This window comes from Lichenostomus cassidix, chromosome 2 (assembly GCF_008360975.1).
Source record: "Lichenostomus cassidix isolate B80296 chromosome 2, HeHo_3.0, whole genome shotgun sequence".
Lineage (NCBI taxonomy): Eukaryota > Metazoa > Chordata > Aves > Passeriformes > Meliphagidae > Lichenostomus > Lichenostomus cassidix.
Genome location: NC_139482.1, coordinates 46030037 through 46049861, shown reverse-complemented (window position 1 = coordinate 46049861; position 19825 = coordinate 46030037). Strand labels below are relative to the sequence as shown.

Sequence of the window (19825 nt, the reverse complement as noted above, 5' to 3'; positions counted from 1 at the left end):
TAATAAAGACCAAGAATATTTAAATTGAAAGAAGATGCAGTCTTGGTAGACTCTGTAGTTGATGTATGTAAACTATCGAAATTAAATTAAATAAAATAGGTATGAAAGAATTGTTTGATGATTTTTTTTTGTTGTTTTTTAATATGCACTACTCCACTAAAAGTCATCTGGGCTGCATTATACCTTGACGCAACAACAATTGAATCCTCATGTACTAGAACACAGCCATCTTCACTGAACATGTGTCAAACACTTGCTCTCAGGCTAGCTATGTGCTTTTAACTTGTACTCTGTGCCACAGAAATCAGCTCAGCTTTAGGTAAAGAATCCCAGCACATCTCGTAGCTTTTTTGCTTTGGTCTGCAATGAGGACATGCTTTTTAGGATTGGGCTTCTTTTTGGCTTGGGGTGCGTGCATGCAGGAGGGAACTAATGTCAAAATTATTTCTGTTTTTTGGTTTGCTTGCACTTGGTTTCGCCAATTTATTAGTTCAGGCTAGGCAGAACACTAGGTCTTATAATGACAAATTTAACGTAATTTTTTATGAGCAAAGGTCAAATTCTACACTATGCTTTTGGATTTAAAAGCGGAAATTTAAACTACAGAATGATGTTTCGTGCTGAATAAAACTTATGGCAATCAAAGCTCTGATTTCTAGTTTCCTGAGCTCCTGTCTCCAAACTTTTCTCAGATTTCCAACACTTGGTTACCCATTCTGGCTCACATTTACTTCCCTCTGGTCTGGATTTAGGTGATAAAAGGTTGAGACATATGATTACCACTCCTCAGGTGCAACTGGCAAGTTTGAGGCACAAGAATGAGGGAAGTGGGGAGGGGAAAAGGTGGGGGGAAATGGCTCTGGTTTAGATGTGGTTTGTCAAGATCACTACTGGCTTTTATCAGCTGTTTCTTGACACAGCTCACTTTGTTCTAAAGTATGTTGGAAAAAAAAAAAGATAATAAAAGACCTTTTCTCCCCACAAAAACCATACAAAAACTGAAATCATTCATTCTCTTCAAAAAAATTCTAAAACCTCTTGCAATGTCAAGGCCACCATTAGCTAAGGTATACTTATCTATTTCCTTGCAGTTCCTCACTTCTACCCTGTCCTTTTCAGCTGGCATTTTTGGTGCATTAATTTTGAAACTACATACACCACTGGCCAATGGATACATTATTCTTGGATCTCTGCTTACTTCTGGCAAGGTGTTCAGGGTCCATGGAGACGATGACAAATGAGCATGAAATGACACGGCTCTCCACACCACTGCTGGCACCACCACCTGTCATCGTTGTCACTGCTGAGCTCATCTCACCTTCAAAAAACTCAACACTCAGAACTTTAACTCAGACTAAGTTAATTCTGTGCTCTTTTACATTCTCGCCCTATAATTATGCACAGGCTCTCGTTTCACCTATTTCCGACGGACTGTAGCATTTTTATGTCTTTTCCACGTGTACGTTGAAGCATGTATTTCTTGAAAGCAAATGCCATAATATCAGTTGTGAGCCTACTTCTATTTTGAGTGTTAGATACCTTCCAGCCAAAAAGCTGTACCAACAAAAACTCTCCTGTATTTGATCATTTACCGTACTTGTACCAGAGCTGAACTTAAATATTCCATGCCTGTTTTGAATGCTGACACTCATATAAAAGAAATCTAATCAAAAATTCCCTCGGTAGTCTGAGGGGGTTAATAGCGTTTTCCCCCAACATTTTGTAATCCTCAATATCCAAGAAGTCCCAAACTTAACAAAGTGTGGTAAACTTTCCTATTGAAGAATTCTTGTTTGGTTCTACTAACAGAAATTTACTTATGCCTCCACTACCTTCAGCGCAAAAATTTCACATCTAAAACAGAAAGATCTGAAATTGTCATACACAACATGTTTGGGCTCCTCAAACTGCACAAGATGTGCAAACTGCTCCTATGGATTAAAAAAAAAATCATTTTTCCACAGATGTGGGAGGATAATTTTAGAAGATAATTTTTGCATTAGGTAGTGTAGCTATAATCACTTGCAGTCATAAAGCTTTTAATAACTGGAATCAATTTCTCAAAGTGAATCAATATAACTCCATTATGAATGCCATGAAAACTATGTATTTTTACCTATAATCATCACTGCCAATTCAGACAAGTTCTTTAAAACACAAATTTTTTTCAGTCAGCTTCATAACCCACAGTTTCACTACTTTGAATTTCAGAAGCCAGCAGCACTTAAGATACTTTTACGATTGACCATTAAGCATAAGATAATGTCACAATCATATGTTCACTCACTTGTTTTTTGTACTGTCAGGGGCCATATCATTATCTGAAATAATAGTTTCCCTTTTTTTGACAATATCTTTTCTTCATAGGGTTTTTCTTCATCCATTCATGCTGGATGCCCATCACATCCAGCATTTCCTTTCACTGTTTACCTTCATCATCAAGATACAGAACTTGATGATGAATGCAGATGAGAGCATTTCCCATCCTTTCATCAGAAAAGTCTTTAGCTATAAACAGAGTTGCAGAGGGATGCTCAGCCATGCCACAATCAGAACAATTTTCCACTGCAACTTCTATATATCTGTTTTACCCATCAGCTCTAAGTACTTTCTCCAGTGTCTGTGTTTAACAGTATATAAGGTGAATACATTTGAAAGCAGCTACTTCAAGTTGCCTTTAGCCTTCTTTGCCCTTTTCCAGTATCTCAAATCCTATGGAAAGCAAGGTAGGATGTTAGCTTTCCAAAGACAGTGCATTTCCTTGGAGATGCAGAGCCACAAGATACTCGGAGTGGAATTGGGCAGCACACCAAAGCACAATGGCTCTAACAGTATTTTGCAGATAGCAATGGCAAGACATAAAGCACACTCTCCCAAACCTCTGGATTATGAAGACGGCTTTAATTTGTCTTTTGGCCATCCACACCTCAGAAGCAGCTCAGGAGAGCTGACACACAAAAAGCCTGGCATCTGTGCAGCCTGCCTGTTGTCAGAGAAATGTATGTTCAGATTGTGACTGTATCACCCACATCCACTTGTAAAGTGGAAGTGCATGAAGTGAAAAGGGACGTCTTTGTAGTCAAACCATTAGACCAGGAGTTAGGAGACCTGAGCTTTCATCACAGTCCTACAAGAAATTCCTTGTGGATAAACCACATTCTGTTCTTTGACTTTGATGTTTTCCTCTGAAAGGACAAAAATAAAATGGCCATTTCTTGCAGTCAGCTGTAATTAATGACTAGTTCTTTGAGGATCAAATTCACTCATACCATTTATACCATTGCTAAAGTGTGGTAATTGTAAAAGCTCACATTGAAACTATTGTCTTAGAGATATTAAAAATTACCATTTTTATGGCATTATTAAGACCATTAAGTAGAGACATATAAATTACAAATTAGGGAACTTGAGATTTTACCCACAGTGGCTTACTCTGCTGATTGTTCTTGCACGCAGAGCACTACAGTGTATATGGACACAGACACACCTACACACCCCTGGTCCTACCTGTTTCCTTGTATTAAAGGCAAGCATCAGAGCTCTTCCACACACTCCAACACATTTCATTTTGACAAGTAGGGACATCCAAAGCAGAGCTATTTCATTATGAGTGCAGTGCAATTTTATTAGAAAGCATTGTCTACATTCCATAAGCAAATGGCTTACTACACACCACATATGAAACCTGCAGCACATGACCTTCCATGTGAACTCCCATATACCCACAACTTCTCCTTTCACATGTTAGAGCAGGTGCTCAAGAATGAACAGATCTGGCTTGGTAGCTAAACTTGGCTATCTTTAGGAGATCCCCACCAGCATCCCTCTTGTATTCAAGATTTGGGGGTTTATGCTACCAATAAAACTCTACAACAAGAACCAGAAGCTTCCACCAAAGCAGTGCCCCCAGACAGCAGTCTGTGATCTATCTGCATTGTTTCTGCTCACATTCCTGCCATGATGATCAGTCCACCCTGTCTCTGTTATATCAATGAGAAAAGACAACTTTTCATTTTGGTCTACCTACCAAGACTTTCCAGTGGTGTAAAAGAAATTGTTTTTGTGATTGCTCTTTGCAGTCTTTGTTTCATTATTGCATACTCATAATCCATGAGCTTCCAATTTTTACCACATTTGTTCCTAGAATACTACCTGCTGGTTTACCCTACAAAACAATTTAGGCTGTTAAGGCAAAGCCAGAGATCATTTTGCTTAGGCTGCCTCTCTCTTTCCCTCTTGCTAGGATGCATCCACATGCTCCACAGGACAATCTGCAAAGTTCTGTCCAACACCTGATCATTCAGTTCCTGTATTTCAATTCTGTGTCCTCTCATTTGCGAGACGGGCAAAGTCCTGGAAGGGAGGTCATGGAATCATGGAATGGTTTGGATTAAGAAGGACCCTAAAGTTCACCTAGTTCCAAAACCCCCACCATGGACAGGGACGCCAACCACTAGATCGGATTGGTCAGGACCCCATCCAGCCTGGCCTTGGACACTGCCAGGGTTGGGGCATCCAGGGTTATTTAGATATTCCTCTTCATGCCAGAGCTGTTCAGATTTCCGTAACTGTTGTTATTTATGGCAACCTGTAGTCATGGAAATGCATCCCCACTAAGGAAGACATGCCATAATCCAATCTGCAATTTCAGGGACTCTCTTTACTGGTGTTTTTAATACATGTGCCCTCTGTTGAATTTTCTGTCCTCTCCTAAAGAGCAATTGCTTCCTTTCTGTAACAGCTGATCAAGTTTTCTTTTTAATTGCTCCCTTCTAACAGTATGAACATCTTCAGGTTTGCCCTTGAAGAGTGTGATCACTCTTCCAGAGAAAGTTCCTCACTGAATTGTTATTAAACAATCAATATTTCTAGTTGAATGTAAGGCAATCTGGTTTTCTCTTCCCTCCTGGTCACAAATCAGCCCATTGTTTCTTTTGTTTCTGCTCTCCCCAGACCTTTCAAAATTGATCTTTTCCCTTGTGGCAGGCCTAAACAAAGATTTCAGCAACGGGCTGTCCAATAAGTCAATGCTTTGGATGTTGCACAGAGTTAAAGCCAGTACCTCCAGACTGGTTTCCTTCTCTTCTACCAAGTCTCCCAGCTTCCAGCTCAAGAAACAGAGATTGCTTTATCCTTTGGCAGAAATAAAACAGAGTGTCGCCAGGGCAGGTAACTGCAGTAACTCACTAGGCATCTGCGCACTTAATAAAACGTAGTGTTCTCCTGGCACAGAAGCGAGCCAAATGCCCTCAGTTGCCATTTCACTAAAGTAAGCCCTGCAAACCACAGGGATTTAGAGTTCTTACATCCAATGCTTTTTGCAGTTCTTCATGCTCATGCACTAAAAGGGTGCTCATTGATTTAATAAAGCCAAGGTCTAGAGAGATCTATAAATACAAGTGTTTTACCCTCATGCATTATTGCCCTGATGCCCAAGACTGAACTTCTGCTCCTTTGCAGATAAATTGCTTCCTCGCTGGTTAACACCAGCTTCCATTAGCAAAAGTGGTGGCAGACATATTTGGGAAGGTGATCCATGATAAAACACAGCTTCGTCTCTTTTTTGTTTTCCCTTTGATTTCTTTACTCGCCACATCCCATGCTCCTCTTTTTCCCATCTGACTCTACTCATAAGAAATCAATAACATAATATTCTTTATCAATATTACCCAAAAAGTTAACAGTGAGTCTCACTTAAAATCTACAGAACTCAGTGCAGCAACAGGTATCAACCTGGAGAGGCTCAAGACGATCTTGGTCCTACAGTTGCCAAAATTGCCGTCTGAAATAATTCTTTACATCTTTTATAGATTTATAATAATAATAATAGCAATAGTATGACGGGGAGAGGGTGTGTTGATATTTCAATCCTAAAGTAGAACACATTCTGTACATTCAGCTACTCTGTAAATTCCAAAATGTAAAACACAGAGCTTTCTAGTCTATACTTTTCTTCGCATTCAACAGCAAATTAACGTTTATGGCTTTCTTTTAAAAATATCATAGGAAGTTTTATTTAGAATGACTGTTTTACAATAACTACTAAGCCTTGGCTTGTCCAACTGAACTGCTCCCAAAAACGCTTAACTCCGAAGCAGAACGACAAGGAAGCGGAATGTTTCTCCCCCAAATGTGTATCAGTTAGCACCATTGTTAACCACTGAATTCCCAGTATGGCAGGCAAAGCACTCTGACGAAAGCATCCCTTGTGCTTTCACTGTCATGTTATTGCAGCACACACAGTCACACTGCTGCCTTCACCTTGCACCCTCGTGGAGCTCCTCACCCCCTGGGATTGTGACAGGGAGCATGTGGGAGCTCAAAGCAGCAGCAGCAATGTTTCCAAACCTTACCTTTCCTTCTCTTTGCTGAGCTACAAGCGAAGACTTCTGGTTGCACCCCCAACTCTGTGAAAGCAGCTCTCCCCCCAGATTCACATGGTAAACGCAGTTTCACAATGCCATGAAATAAAGTCATGCACAACTTTGTGCCCGGGTTCTAAAGTCAAAGAAATGATCGCCAGATCATGTATTGGGTTACTTTCCATTAGCTCAGCTCTGAGATAACCTTGTGTTACATAAAGGCAACAGAGTCACCCAAGATTTGATTATGTGAAACATTCCCCCCCCCCCCCGCTCTGTGCAATTACGTTTAGTACACCTCTCAATGTTCTTACTAGCTGAAATACAAACTTACCAGGCAAATACACATTATACAAGGGTTGTCTGTGATAAAAGGTATCTGCAGAATTTCCCCTTCATTTTCACATTTTGCAACCGATCCTGAAATAGAAATAAAAATTTTAAAATACTAGCATATTTCATTTCACCCTGACAGTTTTGGAAACTGTCCTCATCACACCTTTAACTCTTGCTCCATTCCTAGCCCTCGATTTTAAATCCTGCCTGAATTTGCCCAATTTAAGCAGGCAAGGATGTTCAGCGCTTCTGCAAGATTCTAAAGAGAACAGGGAAATGAGTGGCCTTTCATTGCCGCACAAACCTAGACTTTCTTTGTGCCCCAGTTGTAGCAAAGAAGGACGCTTTTTCTTCTCTCAGATGACGTGTGGAGCATAACGAGTACTCCATGCAAAGCAGGATACGTCTATAACGATAGATCCAGAGCTCTCTGCAATCAGCTGTCCATTGCACTCTGACAGCTTGGACCAGGAGCACAGTACAAGCCCTAAACCAAGCATCCTTTTAATGCACGGCAACCACTTGGCAAATGAGTCAAAATTAGCAGGCTGTCAAACGGAATCAAATTAGAAAACCCTTTACGGCCCTGGAGCTGATTAGCCGGTATTCTGTCATGTTGGAAACATTCCTCAAAGTCTAATGGCTCCTCGCTCGCTTTAGAATTTGATTCAGCGTTTCCCTCCATGCCCCAGATCTCAGGAAAAAAAACCCTCGAGGGGAAGCAGAGAGCATGGGGAGGGGGGAGAAAAAGAACACGAAAACCGTTTTTTTGGGGGAGAGAGGTACGGCCACTGTGCTCACCTGCCCCAACCCACGCGGTTACACCTCGGGCGCCCTACCCGCGCAATGCCACCCGGCAGGTGGGCCCCGCGCCCCGCCGTACCTGTGAGCAGCGAGGAGGCAGGAGCCCCGGGCAGGCACAGCACGCCCAGCAGGACGGCGGCGGAGGCCGGGGAGAGGCGCGGGGCCGTCGGCCAGCCCCCGCCGAGCCGCGGCATCGTCCCGGGGGTGCCGCTGCCCACCCGCCGGCTGCGGGGCAGCGTCCGGGACGCGCCGTCGGGTGTCGGAGCCCGCCCACCCCCGGCACGCCCGCCCCAGCACCGACCCCCGGCGCCGGGCAGCGGCGGGGGGGTGGGAGCAGGACGGGAGACCGCGGCCCGCCGGGGAGTCCCACCCCACGGCGGCACCGGGGGAGGGGACTGCGGGTGCGGGGAAAGCGGCTGTCAGCGCCTGCCCCTCGGCCCCGCACCCCCTCTTTCCATCACCCCCCTTCCCTACCCGCATCCCTTCTTATACCTTCCTCTCCCCATAGTCCCTCCTCCGGCACCCCCCGGCCCCCATGCCTCCCTCCCCCCCGGCGCACACACGCACAGACAGGCTGCCAGCCCCAGACCCCGTTTCCCTGCCGGGAGATGCCCGGCCACTCCCTCCTGGCCCCGCCGAGCACCGCCCGGCCCGGCAGCGGCGTCGGGGGGCTGCGCCCGCGGCCGCTCGCCGGGAGGGGCGGGGGAAAGGGATCGAGGAGAAGAGGAGGAAAGAAGAAGAGGAGGAAAAGGTAAAAGACGAGTAGCAGGGGAGGAAACGTGGATCCTCGGACAGGGCCGGGGTACCTGGGCAGAGCGCGGCGGCGCCGGCTGCCTCCGGCGGGCTCGTCCCCCGCTTGCGCCGGTGCCCTTCGTGCCGCGGGCAGGTTTTGCCGGCAGCCAGCGAGCGGGGAGAGGGAAGGAGGGAAGGAAGGAAAGGGAGAGAGCGAGGGACCGGAGGCTGTCCGCCGGGAACTCCGCGGCGGGGCTCTGCTCCCCGGCTGCCCGCCCGGCGGGGGCCGCCCAGCTCCCCTCGCCTCCCTCTCGCTCCGCAGCCGCAGCCGCAGCCAGCCGCTCCCCGGGGCCGCTGCCCCCCGAAAGGGCTCCCTCCTCCCCACCCCACCCAGCTCCGGGGCTGCCTCTCCCCTCGGGGCTCCCTGCGCTCGGCACGCTCGGGGCTCGGCCGAAGGGCTGGGGAGCAGCCCGGGCAGCTCCCGGGGCCGCGCTGCTCCTCCCCGAGCCCGGCCCGCCGAGCGGCTCCCGCGGCCCGCCGCTAAACGCTGTAGCCTTCGCAGCTCCTCCTTGACACTTGCCATTTGCAGGTCCACGTTTTGTCATCCCAGGTGTAAACACGGGCAGTGTTAGCCATAGACATCGCTGACACCCAGCTTTTGCGCTCCCAAGCAGGCGCGGGGTCTGGGCGGGATGACACTTGTGGCGTGTGGCGAGAGGCTTTGCTGTGACACATCTTCCCGAGCCTGTTCCGCAAATCGATTGTTTTCAAACTGTGATGTTTCATTTGGGGAAATGAACACTCTCTGAAATAAACTGGTCTGACAACGAGCTGGAAAATGCTTTCATATTTCTGTACGTTCCTATTTTATTTCTTTGGGGCTTCATGTGAGCTGCGATTTCCAAAATGCTTACAAGTAAAGGCACATCAGGTGCATGGTGGGCTGGTGTATACAGGACTGCTTCAAATACATTTTACTTCCCAGTAAGATGCAAGACAACTAGATTTGCAAGTTCATTTTGAGAGGAAAATACAAAAGCCAAGACCTCTGTAAATCTACACCTTTGTTCTAAACTGCAAGATACGTACTCCTCATTTCCAACACAGCTTGTCACCTACCTTTAGGGTAGAAAGCAAAAGTCCTAAAACAGCTGAAATGGCACCTATGGGAGGGACTACAGAAAACTGATACCAATCACCTTTTAGACATCACTAGCAATATCCCTCTCCCTGAGAAAAGGAAACCTACTTTTTTGTTTCACCCTCCGTCTGTACAGGTTGAAGCTACATAGGCACATAGCAGAATTTAGATGCCATTAAAAGGGTTTTATATTCCCTAAAAATACAAGTGAAGTCCAAAGCTTTCTCCGTGCTGTGTAGAATACATAACAAACTCAGTATATAAACATACTGCATGTAACCTGGATTTTTGTTTCTGGAAAATGTCTTTTTCACATTTCCATGCATTTTAAACAAAGATAAGTCTGTAGATGTACATATTATTATGCACTACTCCAGAATAGATTTTCACACATCCAAATGTTTTTCTCATTGAAAAAAATGTATTGAATCTTCTGGTAAACTGGCTTTTTCTTACTTCTCTATCTGTAATCAGTGGTTACATTTCCCTTTTCTAATTACAGTGCAGCCACAGCCTTTCTAAAGCAACAGCCATAGGAAAAATAAATCTACTCTAATCATTTCTTAAGTGACAACTACCACAGGAGAGTACTCATATTATCAAATGCATCGAATCTTCTCTTTGTGCTGGTCTAATATTCATTAAATATTAACATCACCTGGTGTGAGAAACATACAAATCACAATGAGGGCATCAAATAACAATCCAGGCATCCAAGTAACAGCAGGGAACTTGCTAAAATAGTCTGGAAAATGCAAAGAGGAAAGTTCTTTACAAAATGAAGACAAGAGCTGACAACAACTGAGCACCACACTCAATCCCTGCCATAATTCATTCACTTGGCAAATACTTCATGAAATCATACCTAAGGCAGGGCAGTCACAAAGCAATAGGTACAGATTTGCTACGTGATTTTCCTTTTCCCATGGAAAGAAACCATTGTGATCATCACTTAAGCACCTTTAACACACTTATTAGGCCTGAAACTTACCTTTGACCATGTGCAACATGAAAACATTTTCCAGGGGGTGAGCTCACTGCATCAGTGCATCGTGCATCTTCTGTGGCAGCAGCAGTGCTGAAGTGAGGAATCTGCCTGTCTTCCTTGCTTGTAGCATGTCCTGAAAAGGGTCTTTAGGTCTCCCTGTACCATGCCTACTCCACACTTCACTGCCTCTTGCTGTCCAGTGGAAGAGGATGCTGAGGACTGATGCTGCCTCTGAGCCTCCCTGGTTCTCTATCTCCTCTGTCATCGGGGAAGAGGGGAGATGAGAGAGACACTCATCCTTAGCAGCAACCTTTGTTGCTTCCTTGATATTGATAATGGTGACATGTCACAGGGGAAGATCACTCATTTAAAGCTCTCATGAAGTAAAACCCAGCCTGGGAGGGAAATATGCCATCTTAATCCTCCCCCACCTTCACTTCAACCACTCAGTGCTACAGGTTTGTCTTGGCTTTTTATCTCTCCCTTACCCTCTCTCCCAAGCCTGCCTTATCAGGCATCAGCATCCTTTTTGGTTGTAATGTTGTCTTAAGTTTCAAGGTGGGTTGGCTATTTTTTTTCCCTTTTGCATCTCTGTTTGAAGAGGTACTTATTTTCCCAAGCAACATTCAAAGCTGTGGTCATTTCAGCAAAATCAGAGGGTCACACTGAAAACAGTATCCTGCTACCAGATATGTACAGAGACCTTGTTGTATGCCAGCAGTTAAAACAGAAGTCATGTCATCAAACCACTTACCTCTTTTGTATAAGCACCACATGGTATCAGTTGTTATTGAAAGGACATGTTCATTAGTTCTGTTTAGTGGTCGGCCTGGGCTCATCCAGTTGATGGAGCAGTAGCTGTTCACAATTACCACTTTGTGTGTAACTCAGCTCCTTCTCCAGGGATGCTTTCCCAGTGGTCAGCCATAAAGGAATGTCATACATTACCTGGTCACCCAGCACCCACCAGAAAAGAAAAACAAAGCTTTACAGTTAACAATAGCAACAGTGAAGAAGAAGACAGTGATCACATTCACATTTCTCTTCATGATTATCTTTTACCGGCAAGTCAAAATCGCTGGGAGGCCCATCCTTCATGGGCTAGGGAATTCTTCCAGAAGTGGCAGAAGGCAATGTGTCATTAGAATTCTCATATATTTTCTTTTTCCTGAGGGAGGAAGTCGCTTTTGTAGGTCTTGGGCACAGGTCATCCTAGGGTTTCCCTACCATGCAAGAAAGCATGCAATAAGCATGCTACATGTACATCAACACTGTGAGCGTCCCTGCTTTTATTACTTTTATGTCATTATACATTATTTTAACAGAGTTTCTTTGTATTTATGAGATTCTTGGCATAAAGAAGAAAATATCACCCAGATATAAACTGTATTGCAGCCTCTGTAAATTGGCACAACTTGGTGTTTCCAGTTCTGGCTTGCTAAACAACTATGCATTTACAAGGTACCGAAGGTGGTTTACATATCAGATCAAGCTTACACATTTCTATTGTTATTAACAACTTGCAAAAGATAAGGAACTCTCGATCCAGTAACTTACACCTTCAAAACAAAGGTCAGGTCGAGCACATTTGCTGTAGTTGGAGGCATGGGTCTGATTAGCTTCAGCCCTGAAAATTCTTGCAGAGAGACCTGTAATTTGGGGAAGTGTTTTACTACCGTGGTGCATCAGCACACAGCAATTCAGAAGCTCAGTAGTAACTCATAGGATTTTGATGAAGACATGGCATTTTCCTGCAGGAGAGCAGTTGGGAGATTACAGTTCATTCCTCAATACCAAGTCGGCTGCAGCCTTCGAAATGCTTTTGCATATTCATTAATTTCAGTGCTAAATCCTGTTTTAAAGTTCAAAGTAGCTACCAGTGTGGGCAAACAGTATTTCTTGCATGGCCATTTCTCCTCTAGGAGATTATGTTAATAAACCTCAATACTGGCCTGCTTGTGTCAAAGAGGTGCTCCTGACAGAGTTCCCCTTCTGTAAAATATTCAGAAAACTTAAATGGATTTAAGCAAGGTCTGGAGACCACACCAAGAGGTTTCAAAACTGTAGCAGCATTAAGAATCACATATGGTTAAAGTCTTTAAATAAAAGGAAAGTACAAGAAAGTATCTAAAATTTACAGCGAGACTTACTTGAATAAATGTTTATAAATTTTATCAAACAACTCATAATTTTGACAGTTTTCCATAAACCCCTGGAACATACAAAGCATTTAATTTATTTGTGGCAAGATAAAGATAATGAGTAACATTTTAAAAGTTTATTAACATAGAATGTCCTGGCACAGTCATACTTACATACTTCCATTGTTTAAATTATATTTTCTAAGAACTAAAAAAAAAAAAAACTTTAAAAAGGGAGCTTCTGATTGCAAAAGTATTCAAAATTATCCTCATCATCTGTATTCATAGAAAAGCAAACCAAACAAACAACATAAACTAAACTGGATACAAACGCCAGCAGTACCTCAAACTGGAAAATGCTTGTATGCAGCAGAAAATATGGCTCCAATATGGAGACAATAGACTGTTGTAATAGTCCATATCAAATATGCTAAAACAACACCAAAAGAAGTAAATTACAGCAGAAATGCTGAGGCCATCCTAACGATGGGATTCCCAGCAGAAGCTATTCCAGAGGCCACAGGCCAAGCAAACAGAGTAAAGTGGCATATGCTGGTACTCCTTTCTGTTACTTTGCTGCTGTAAATAGCTTGCCTCCCATAGATAATAAAAATTATTGTGTGTGAGTTATGTGGGGTTTTGTTCCACTTACCCTTGAACATCTGCTGTGCCTGATAAAGGATAAGAGCTAATGAAATCACAGGAAGAGTGGCACACATGAAGTACTGCTTTGTTTTCAATTTGTGAGACAAACCAAACCCTGCGTTTTGCCCGTCTGTTCTACTGCCTGATGAGTGCAACAAACAAGGAGTACCCAAGAAACATTCTGTAAAATGGAAGGTTGATTAATTGACTGATTGTAGATGAGGATGGACCCTCTCTGTACTAGAGCGATTCTTCATCCCACCTCCTGCCCCTGCAAAAGACAAGATAAGCTCATTGTGACAGAAGATTGTTCCCTCCAGCCATGGTCCAGTTGCGAACCAGCTGCCTCTACCCAGCACAGAAAGACAAACGCTTGCATTTTTGCTAAAAGACAAGTCTCCACGTCATGCATCCTATAAGATCATCACTTCATCTACTAAGAGTGTACCCCGTGAGTTCATTCCTCTTGCTGCTGCTCTCCTTTCACAGCAGAATTTCTCATAGGGCTTCGGGTTTTTTTTAACAACTAAACGCTTAAAAACTCAGAGGAGAGGTCTGAGGAACAAAACACGAGGGGTGGGAGCCTCCTTTCCTTCTCGCGGTGCGCTCATTCACACCCGAGGGAGCGGGAGGAGGCTCAGGGACATCAACTCCCAGCCCCGCAGCCAAAGGCGCCGCTGGCCGGGCGGGCGCGGGGCGGGCGCTGTGCGGCGCGCTGCCGGCAGGTGGCGCCGTTGGGAGAGCGGGAGAAGGTTTGGGGATGAAGGCGAGCGGCGGGAGCTGGGGACAGGGAATGAGTGAATCCATGGGGCACCGCGGCTTGCTCCCAGCCAGCCGAGAGCTCTCTCGGCTTGTTCTCGGCATGTGGCTTTGCTTTTCATTCCTATGGCTTTGGCTGTAAAGGACATTCGCTGTTGCTGTCCCTGCAATTAGCACAACATGCATTATTTTATCCAGAAACAAAAGATATTTTTACAAAGAACCTCTATTTATTGTTATCTTCCAAAGACAAAGCTTAATCAATTTACTGATTACTTTTTATCTTCAGTATATTAGCTATACAACATTACAGCTGGTATAGGTAAGAATTCCTCTCTACTCTTTCCTCTTGGCTTCTAATTTATGTGAAGCGCACTTAATTAAACAATAATACCTGATCTGTCCTGCTGACTGACAATACCACACATATAGAAAGCAATGATCCGACAATCATAAGCAGCGTTGTAAAGCTCCATCCATCAGGATATGTTCAAGTAATGCACCTGAGCAAACTGGGGTAATCCTGCACTGATCCATTGAAATTTCTGCAAGTTATGCAGTTTCGTGATGAGTAATATAGCCATTATTAAAGAAGCAATTCTGCAAGATATTATAATTATACTGAACTGCCCAACACTCTTACTGGTTTAATTAAAGCCTGGATAATCTGCATACGTTTAAACCAAGTAGATGTGTACACACACCCCCCCCCACCAAAAAAAAAAAAAAAAAAAGAAATAGGGCAGAAATAATCAAGTAAACTAGCAACAAAGCAGAAATTCATTAAAAACCCATCTTATTTTGCTACTGATTTACCCAGGTCAGATTAATCTCAGACTTTCACCAAAAAGAAAACACAGAGCCACTTGGGCAAGAGAAAAAATGTACTTCCAGAAGGCAGTGTAATTCATCTACCTGCCTCTCAGCTATCTAAGGCTCTTTCAAGAGATGAGAGCAACATTAAATGTGCCAGAGGTGGGCTTTTGGTGTCATTACACAAATCTGCAGGGAGTTTCTGCCAAATCCCTGAGTTGTCTGACAGTAGCATACTTCCAAATACATCATTTAGAAGCATGAGGTGAACAGAGACAGGGAATAGTGTTTACTCTGGGAAAGTATCAGTCACATGTCTTGTATATATTAGCAGGTTAAACCCAGGAGAGGCAGCTGAATTACTTGTGACCAAAGAGAACAATTAATCAACAGTTTTAAGGCTTCACAGGATTTTAAATATGTATTTACATGTGGTGTATGCTATTTATTTTAAGTATCTTTAAACCTAGACTCTGAAGTCTCAAGGTGGTAGCTGGCAGATCTTCCAACATAAAAAACATCTTGTGAGAGGCTGTTTGGTGATAAACTATTTTCAGACAGAACAGAATTTGTGGCTTAGGGGGATTTGGGGTTTTAATTAAGCTAGCTTGAAAAACAACCCAGGGCTGCCTCTTCATCAAGTTACTTTAAATTCTAATTGGTTTTAATATTGTTGAATATTATTTTAATATTGATCAAATTATCTTTATTATTCTTATGTTTGGATTAAATTTAAGTCACTTTGTATGGCTGTAGGGTAGCTTGTATCAGTATGGAAGTCAGATAATAAAGACAGCTATTACTAAACAGAGAAAATTATGGTGTTGAAAGTATTTTGGAAACTGCTCACCATGGTAATAGACTACATAATTTAGACCTTTTCCTTGGAAATAGTCACACATTAGAGTAGTCCAATTCAGGTCAATGTGAATAATCCTGTCATGGGCAGAAGGTCCTCTCCTGCAGGCACTTGCAGCAGGTGCCCTGAGGAAGCCAGGACAACTCCATTCAAAAGTGGGGTGACTGCAGCATCAGGGTGCCCCTATGTTCACAGTTCACTTTTTTTGGATTACCCAAGAAATGTGTCTCTTCTTCCATGGGAGCCCTGAAGCCCCCAGCAGTAGAAATTTGGGTCCATAGTCCTCTAAAAATGGCAGCAGTGAGTGCTGTGCAGCCACCCAGCCAGCCAGCCAGCCAGGCACACCTCTGGCCAGGGGATACATGATCATGGTCCAGAAGCTACTGAGGACACTCCACTCCGTTTAGTTATCCCTCACAGTCCAGCTGGCAACTGGCCTAAAGTAATCCACAAACTCAACTAAGCAGCTGTTGGTGCCTAGGGTCTCCCAGGCTTCCCTGGGACACAGTGGTTTCATGGAAACTAGACAGAAAGAAACCCGAAAGTCCAACTAGAAACCTCTGGAGAAAAGATGTGAGATTGCTTTGTGTTTACAGACTACACCATGCAAGCTGCATGACAGCTGCCCTCAGGCATCACTAAAATGGCTTGTGTGGGACACCTGCAAGATGGAGACCTCAGCCTTTCACCAGAGATCACCCAGGATGGCATTTCTTAACTTTCACATTTACTTTCTTAGATGGATTCATTTTTAAGTAGGTGTTTACCTTCATAAATGCTCCTGTGTAAAAAGAAAAATACCAAATAATAAATTACAGAATTGAGGGTTTCTCTGTCCCACAGCAGAGCTGCTTTCAGTTCTGCTGTGCCAGCAGTAAAGAAAACAACTGGACTTATTAAAAGACCATTTCTGTGCATCTGTATTTAAAAAAAAATCAACCTCATGATCCAAATGATGATGACTTGACATCTGAGCATTTCACAAAATGACAATACAGGCCATCTATTAGAGAAAGTAATATTGTGAGCACCAGCCAGTGCTTGCAACGGTTTCACCCTTTGCTTTTGGATCCACTTCAACTGAATGAATAGGCAGTACAATTCCCAAAAGGCAGGAATTTTGCTGCCATGAAGCACACTGAGGACAACAATCAAGCCTCAGCTTTGTAATGATAGGATTTCAAAAAATGGCCATTTAATTTAAAATAGTCTCTGTGGTTTGTAAAGCTGTTTCTGCAGAGCACATAGAGGATAAAATGCACATGCTTTCACAAGCTTTCAGCTGCTGGCCCAAGTGCAGAAAAGGATTAAGGCAAGACAGTTTGAATTTACATGATGCAAACTAGAAGAACCAGGAAGAAAAGATGTCTCTGAAAACTATACTTTGTTTTGTCCTAGAATGGGGGTAATGCAGACTAAGTATTTTTTTTACAGATAGCAGGATCCAGCCAGATTGCAAAGGTATGAGCTGGGAGCAGCCAAACAATAGCTCTATTCTCACACAACCAATTTCTCCAAATCTGTACTCTCACTTTCTGGATTCCCACACAGGCCTCAAATTTAATTAAAAAATGAGTGCAATTCGAATTATTGGTTAGTTTTGATAATGCAGGCCTTAGCAAGGGAAAGGACAGGGACTGAGCCAAACCTAGCAGAGTGTGGTACAGTAACCCTATAGTATTCCCATAGGCACACAGTGAAGATGTAGAAAACTGTAAGGAGAGGCAAAAAACTCTAACACCAGTTTATGAGTATTTTCTAAGCACCACTTGGTGCTGTAGTTTACAGAAGGTGGAAAATACATAAAGGGGAGCCAGAATACACCTCTGACATGAACCAGGTGAAGGCACAGAGCTGGAGGAATCCATGATGAGTTGGAAGGGATGCTCGCACAGCCTCTGCTGGAGTTGTGTGCTCCAGATTTACCCTCTCCAGGAGCAGGAGATTTACCCTTGAGAAGTAAAACTGAGCCTTTCTGCTTCTGCTCTGCTCAGGAGCACAGCAGACTCTGTGTTTATGTGGGGAAGGGGAAAAAGGGCTACTGCACAGCTCTGGGCTGCACAGGGACACTGTCTGAGCCTTGACTGAACCCAGATTTGGTTTGTCCTAGCTGAGACTAAAACCCACAATCTGTTCACCATAGAAGCCACATGACTAACAGTCTAGCCTCGAGCAACGATGAAGTAGGCACAAAAAATTAAGAGGGAGAAGGGTGCTCATTTTGCTTATACCCTATGGCTGGGGTTTTTTCTGAACAAAAATGTCCCCTGGCCACATTGGTGAGTAAGTTTACCATTTTGGGAGCTGCTCTGCCACACCCGTGGAATGGTGAATCAGGGAGAGTTATACAACTTTGCTATTTATGGGAAGTTTCACCCACTTATCTCTGCTGTGCTGGTCTCTCTGCTTGCAGTTGTGCACAACCAGTTTTGAAGGATGGGCAGCCAGGAGTAAAAGTGATATGGAGAATAATTTGTCTTTAAACGTGGTTAATAAAAATTTGCAGTAATGAGGACAATCACCAGAAAGAGACTAGAATTTTCAAATCAAAAGTCAGTCTGGAAATGATTTGGTAAAGAACCCCTATATAAAAAGTCACAGTGCATGTGGATTTCCATAAATGTTATCACAAAGCCTCCCCCAACTCTACTACAGCAATCCAAGTAAACAAATATACAGATAAATGCCTGAACTCACTTCTTAGATCAGCCCCCAAGGTATGGACATGCCCACTGGCTTGAGATGTAAGAAACCTAATTCAGCTAAATGCTTCAGGGTTCAGATTTCTGTACTGGATATCTCTACATGACAGTGAAGTGGAAGAGCATTTGTAGTTGTTTTTCTGGCCAGTGCGGTGATCCTGAACAAGTCGGACCAGACTGTATTTTTGTGCAATCAAGTTGTCAAGCTGAAGGTAGAGAGCTCACCAGTCTTAGCATCTCTCAGCATTATGTAACCTGGAAGCCAAAAACCAGTGGCTAGGCTTGAAAAAGTTGATCTTGCTGAGAAGCAAGAAAGGTTAAATGTACAAAACTCTGTTAGTCATTGGGATTTATTTTCTCAGTTCTAATTTTAACTTTGGTTAGCCCAGTAAAAGGTATCACATCACCGTCTGGGTAGCTGTCGTACAAAAAACAATGCAGCTACCAACTTTCCTCCACTGGATGACATACTTGGGCAGTAGCCCTTTAAAAAAAGCATCAGCTTCTTCAGTGCACATTTGGTTTTCCATTCATCATTTTCCTGATGGTGAAAGCAACGTTATTCATCCCAGAGAAGAACAGATACATTGTATTTCAAAAGTTTAACCAAAACACTCAGTTTGCTGCAAATTTTCCTTCTTTCAGCATTTTTAAAACACACCTACAAAATGGCTGCTGGGCAAAATCAATTTACAGTCAGTGGAATTTGGTAGGAAAAAAGGCAAAACAAAAAAGAAATGAATGATGGGATGGCAAAAGTTGACTGTTACCAGTAAAAATGCAGATGATGAGAAGACTAAAAGCAAAGGAAAGACTCCTCTCCCCATGAGATGAGCTAATAAATAATAAACACGGAATGACTTTTTTATAAAAGAAGAGATAAAAATAGAAAAAAATATATATTTCTCTGTGGCATCTGGCATGGGAGCATCTGGACAGGATTCTGCTGGGAATCCAGCTCTTTGTGTCTCCTTTTCCTCCTTCCAGGCCTTTAAGTAGCAACCAGAAGGGACAAATCCCTGCATTTGAAATACTGTTGCCCAGAACAATGGGGAAAATGCTCCCCTACAAGTCACACTCCTCCTGACTGCCTTTGGGACTTGCACCCTGAAATAGGCAGTCCAGTGTCATGACAAAAGAATCATGTGGAACCACCATGAAATATCCAGTTAATGCTGAACAGGGCATTCAAATACACTGCCAAGAGAAATTCTCTTTGTTTCTACTGGATCAGAAGCAATCACACCATATTACCAAGCTGTATTCTTACAGGTTCATAGGACCAGTCACTGCTCAAATGGAAGGAAGACACTACACATCCAGGCAGCTGAAAAAACCAATTTCTATTATATATGCAGTAACTTGTCTGTTCTCCAGTACTTATGGATCTTGACTTCATTATGCCATCAGGGAAAAAAAAGAAGTACAGTAATCCCCTTTATGTCTCTTGTAATTGAATCCAACCATGATTATAAAATATTGTGAGCATTTGAAGTAACTATTAATTACTGACTGCTTGCTTCATAATGAATTGGAATATCAT

General features: G+C 43.3%; 1 protein-coding gene across 2 annotated transcripts in view; it reads right to left on the bottom strand.

Moving 5' to 3' along the window:
- Nucleotides 1-7716, bottom strand: part of BMPER (BMP binding endothelial regulator) — a 148536-nt gene extending 140820 nt beyond the window's left edge. Inside the window, exons 1-2 of one of the 2 annotated variants that reach the window (XM_085051396.1) lie at nucleotides 7582-7716; nucleotides 6697-6782 (exon numbers count right to left, since the gene is read on the bottom strand). In XM_085051396.1, the coding sequence (XP_084907522.1) occupies nucleotides 6697-6782; nucleotides 7582-7696 (201 nt within the window). In that variant the 5' untranslated portion in view covers nucleotides 7697-7716. Of the gene's footprint in view, nucleotides 1-6696; nucleotides 6783-7581 lie in introns of those variants that run through there. The other variant, XM_085051397.1, reaches the window with a different exon arrangement.
- Nucleotides 7717-19825: the final 12109 nt, after the last annotated feature.